This window comes from Erinaceus europaeus, chromosome 17, assembly GCF_950295315.1.
Source record: "Erinaceus europaeus chromosome 17, mEriEur2.1, whole genome shotgun sequence".
Lineage (NCBI taxonomy): Eukaryota > Metazoa > Chordata > Mammalia > Eulipotyphla > Erinaceidae > Erinaceus > Erinaceus europaeus.
In genome coordinates, this window is record NC_080178.1 from 31,933,928 (window position 1) to 31,939,527 (window position 5,600).

Here is a 5,600-nt window from a genome sequence, read left to right on the forward strand (position 1 = left end):
TGATGTGGTCTTATCAATCATTTCTGTTCACCTTTTTAGTTCTGTCACAGTTTGTTAAAATTAACTTTTTATGGAAGCCAGCACACAAACACAATGATCTTAAAGCACAGGACTATTAGTCTATACTTTTAATAAACATATCACTTAAAACTGAAAAAACTTAAATAAAGAAATGATTTTAGAAGTGCAGCAATTATTTTTAATATTTCCAAAAGTGAGTGAAGGAATATTTACAGAAGCTTGATAAATATATTTTAAGATTCTTTCAACTTATATAATAAGCATATACATATTTAAGTCATTTGCTTACACATAAAAAATTAAAATCTATCACTTTAGTGGCTAGAATATTTATTAAAAAATAAGATTTAAATAAATTTATAAACCTTATGAATTTGAGATAAATGCAAAACTAAGAGAGGTCACATCTTTAAAATAAATCCCCTTATGAAATAGTTTTTATACCTTCCTGAAATAAAATTTTAAGAAAACATGTACATACAGAGAAAAGATGGATATTAGACAGAACACTAAAAATAGCATTTTTCCACCTAATTCTAAAAGAGCTATTTCTTTACATAATTATATATGTAGACAACATTAATGTTCTTTAAGTTGCTGAAATTACTTTCAGACCTTTCAGATTCCCCTTGCTCCAAAGGAATAGCATCATTTGGAGGCCAGGGTGATATGTTTTTTTTTTTCCTCCTCCTCCCCCTTCTTCTTCTTCCCAAAAGGATTTATGCAGGAAACTGACAATATTTGTTCAATTTGTTTAAGTGATGAAGTAGATGTCAACTAATGTTCACAGACCCACATTAACATTTTTTGCTTTTACCCTTAACTAAAGGCCTTGGAAGTATCAAAGAAATGCTGAGTTTTGGTAAACCCCATCTACACTGACCAGTTTAGAGAGACATAGCTTATCTCAGTATTCCATGTGTGAGAGGAGAGGTGAAATGGAAATAATGTCTCCACTTCTATGGACTGACCCGTACTTCTGGGGGCTGTCTCAAAAAGGCTGCTTCACAACACCTTACTCAGTGATTCTAATTTCTTTCTGATCTTACTTTCTTTAAGTGAGCTGCTGTTGGGTATCTCATTAAATTCTAGACAGGATGCCAGGTACTGAGGATACAACCATGAAGAAGATGCTAATCCTACCCTTGAGGTGGTCAAGAGTCTAGCATCTTCCTTTCTTTCCTTTGGGCATAGGCATCCCCATCTCTCTCTCTTTTTCCCTCTCTTTTTAAATTTTTAAAATTTATCTTTATTTATTGGATAGAAACAGCCAGAAATTGAGAGGGTAGGGGGTGATAGAGAGAGGGAAAGAGACAAGAGAAATATCTGCAGCACTACTACACCACTCGTTAAACTTTTCCTCTGCAGTTGGGGAGTGGGAGTTCGAACCCAGGTCCTTGTGCATTGTAACACCTACGCTCAACCAGGTGTGCCACCACCCAGCCCTCTGGTATCCCTATGTCTAAGAGGACTGCATGAAAGGGTTTCTAAGAGTATTAAATGTGAAAGCACTCAAGTGTCTAAGTAAGATGTTAGTAGTACAGGGTTTAGTGGTGACAAGCTCTCTGCCCCAGCACTCGCAAGTGCTGGACATCCTCCTCTGTCAGGAGGACAGGAGATGACACTCTGCCCTGACCCCAGTGGTTGCAGCCTGTGCACATTACATACACACAGGCTTTTGGGATATCTTGATCCTTCAAGACAAGGCTACGCAGCCTGAAATGTCCATCTTCCTTTATTCTTTCATGTCACTGAAGGAGCAGTAGCTGGGTCCTAGGCCTCGCACGGTACAGTCGGTACTGTCGCTGTCACACTTGCCACAGTGACACTCAGTGGCTACTGGATATGTATACAGGGAGTCTGCATGGTGAGCACAGCCAGGTATTTTCACCGTCTCATACACCACATCCTTGAAGGTACATGCTTTCTGGATGTTGGGTCGGGCTGGGTCCTTGTATACCAGATCCTGAATTTAGAAAGCAGAGAGATTACACTTTGCTGTAAAGCTATTTAGCTTAATCAAAATAAGACAGAAATTAAATATTGCTTGTTCTAATATTTACCCATGAAAATTCATTTATTTAAAGCCCTCAGCAAAGAAATGTGACCTCATAAATGACCTATCTGCTACATCACATTTCCTGACTGTTTTGAAAATCTTGCAGACAATATAAATAATTTGTTTTCCTTTACTGACAGTTACATATTAGTTATTTCTCAAACTATAGGAAAACTTGAATTACACAAAAAAGAAAATGGTAACTTTGACTTTCAGTGTAAGAAAATGGTGGAAAGCAAAATGAGATATTTTTTTAATTTAGTTGAAAACTATATATTCACTTTCTGTTATCCCTCTCACTGCTTTCTGTGGTTTCAATTGCTTATAGTCAGTGATGATTTATTACATATAATAATATTCTTACCATATTCACATAACTTTTATATCAATGGTTTGTTATAATCGTTCATTTTGTTACTACTTATGGTTAGTAACACCTTCTTTTGTCTAGTTGCTGAGTTAAACACTATCATAGGGATGTATTCAGAAGAAAAGACAATGTATATAGGATTCAGTACTATCCACATTTTCAGACATCCACTGGGGATCTTGGAATATATCCTTTGTGGTTAAGGTGGAACTTCTATATTAGTAACAATTTAATCCACAAACCATTAAGTTTAAGTAATCATAAAATGTCTACAAATACAGTGTCCTTGTGTATTTGTAGAAAGTAAAAAGGGCACAATATGAAAGGTTAATGTTTAATTTAAGGTTTATGTAAGAGTTGAAATATTTTGACTTTGAGGAGATCCTCTCCATCTTAAATACTGTATATTACAGAACTTGAATCTTAAAGAATACAAGGTTTGCATATAAGATACACATATATCTAGGCAGAACAGATATGTTCCTAACATTTCTAGTGAAAAAGTTATTTGCATGAAGGGAAAAATTGATGTTGTTTAATTTATTTTAATATCATGTTACTGAGTCCTATTCTAGAAAGATATATTGAATTGTTCTAAAAGTGGAGTTAGATTGACTGAACTCACTTACTCACTTACCACTCAGTAAGATATATATTAAAATTGCCATTTTCACTCACTTTATAGGATGAAATTCTGCATAGATAGCTAGATGTTATAGGGGATAAGGTAAACAAAGTAGAAACTGCCCCTTTATTTGGATTAATGCTAAGAAGCTGTATGAATACAAACTAGTGGTTTTATGCTTTTGTGCTTTCATTTTATCAAAGGTATTAAGAAGTCTGTAAGGCTGAAAGTCTTAAAGTCTGTAAGGGATGATTGTGCTTTGGGCTGCTTGTTGGCATTGTATTCAGTCAGGCAATAAGATAATTGTTAATATGCTATTTGTATTTTTATGTGGCTTTGGAAACATATGAGTAGTTTTTTTCTAAAGCTATGGATTTAATTACAGAAATTGACTTTTGGAGAATATATGAATATTCAATTAAATGTGTCTTCATGTTTCTCTGTATGCCAAATCTAACAATGAACTACACTTTTTTTTTTTTTATGAGAGAGAAAAACACCAGACTCATGTGACACTGCCGGTTAAATGTAGGGTCTTATATATGCAAATATAGAAAACTCCTGCAGACCTGCTTCACCACTTGTGAAGCTTGCCCCCTGCAAGAACAGGGGACTTGAACACAGGTCCTTATACATGATAACATGTGCACTCAACTCTGTGTGCCACTGCCCAGCCTCCCCCTTTTAATACAGAATTGGTAATGTTACCAAGTTATCAGATCAAATCAGAAGTTTCTCTAAACTTATGCTAATCCAATCCAAGCCCAAACATCTGATCTCCTGGTAGTTTACCTTGATTGTAAGATAGATAGTATTGATTTAAGTTATTCAGGACTATGACTTGGGAAACTTAAAAAATAAAAGGGGAATTGATGAAGCTTGTCTCATATAGACTCACTGCACCCTCACTTTAGAAAAGTGAATTTAGTGTCAGGATGGCTGAGTGGTCTAAGGCACCAGACTCAAGCAGTGACTTCCTCGTAGGAAAGTGAATTGAATTCCTACCCTAGTGTAGCAGTAGCCTGCACACCATGTTGTGTTGATGCTGATGCAGAAGCGGCATTCCTCTCTCTCCACTGCAATGGTGATGTTGGTCAGCTCACAGCTGCTGCAGCAGATTGCTTTCCAGCAACAGAAAAGGAAGCAAAGTTGGACCGACTTCATTCTGTACTGGGAAGTAAAAAGATGAAGACCCATGAGAAGCTAGAAAACCAAGGAATTATAATCATTATATAAATAGACCAAAACAAAAAACAATTGATCACACATCCTCCTCAGTGACATTTTGCAAGTTTCTCCTTTCTTTATCTTTTTGAATAGATAGCTCCTATTATCCTCTTGTTCTATTATTATTGACTTTCCTACCTACTTTCTCCCTCCCTCTTTCTTCCTTTCTTTTTTCTTCCTTCCTTCCTTCCTTCTTCTTCTCTTTCTTTCTTTCTTTCTTTCTCCCTTCTTTCATTTCTTCTTCCTTCCTTCATATCTCTCTCTCTTTCTTTCTTTCATTCTTCTTTAGGGGGTGAAGCAAAGAGACAGAAGGAGAGAGAGAGAGACAACTGCAGCTCTGCTCCACCATATAGTGAAGCTGATTGGTAGGGACTTGGACCTGAATCCAGCTTTATTTCTTTACTTTTTAAGCACAAATTAAAACATATCAAAACTTCAAAACTTCAGTGTAATGCTTTCAGCTGAAAAGTCTTTAAAGATTATAATATCGCTTCTGACTGTCTTAAAGTGATTACTCTGAACTGAGTTAATATGATTGTCATGATTGTCTTATTTGTTCCTTCATTATCATTTTCAAAACTGCTTTGTTAAATAAAAATAAATATAGGGGCCAGGTGGTGGTGCACCCAATTGAGTATACACTTCACCATATGTAAGGACCCAAGTTCAAGCGCCTGACCCCTACCTGCAGGAGAAAAGCTTCACGAGTAGTGAAGCAGTGCTGCAGTCTCTCTCTCTCTTTCTCTAACCCCCTCTTTCCTCTTAATTTCTCTCTGTCCTATCAAATATAATAAAAGTAAAGTAAAGCATAAAAATAGCCTAACAAAGAGATTATAACCTAAAAAAGTAAATATATTTTTACTGCATAATTACTCCACCATTTTTAGCACCTCCTACATATTATCACTTATATTTGCCCACCTTCATTTAGAAAAAAGTCTCAGAGCCTAGACCCTATAAAGTCAGTTGCTGGCTAACATTGATTATAATATGTTAGCAACATTTAATAAGCCAGGCTACTAAGCATAGCTTTTCTACAAAATAGAAAATACAAAAAGCTTAAGGTTTATTCTTTAGATCCTGAAAATACTTGTAATTTCAGAAGTAACTATTACCCATTCATTACTATAGATAGTGACACTCACCTGTGGTTGATTGCTGTGTTTGGAGAAAGCTGTACATTGAGTCTAGTCTCCGTCTGCCTTTTATACAAAACTGTGTGCAACCAATACCTTGTGGATTTGTTGGGTATTAGCAAGACCAATGCTAGTCTGAAGCTTTCTGTAAGTGAATCAGTG

The 5,600-nt window shown here is 35.8% G+C and overlaps 1 protein-coding gene across 1 annotated transcript; it reads right to left on the minus strand.

The window, feature by feature from the left end:
- Positions 1 to 1,671: 1,671 nt before the first annotated feature.
- On the minus strand, positions 1,672 to 4,263 carry FSHB (follicle stimulating hormone subunit beta). The gene is made up of 2 exons (XM_007530499.1): positions 4,081 to 4,263; positions 1,672 to 1,987 (listed from the first exon to the last, which is right to left on the minus strand). The coding sequence occupies exons 1-2, from the start codon at positions 4,237 to 4,239 to the stop codon at positions 1,757 to 1,759; spliced, it is 390 nt and encodes a 129-aa protein (XP_007530561.1). The 5' UTR covers positions 4,240 to 4,263; the 3' UTR covers positions 1,672 to 1,756.
- Between the last annotated feature and the right edge of the window lie 1,337 nt (positions 4,264 to 5,600).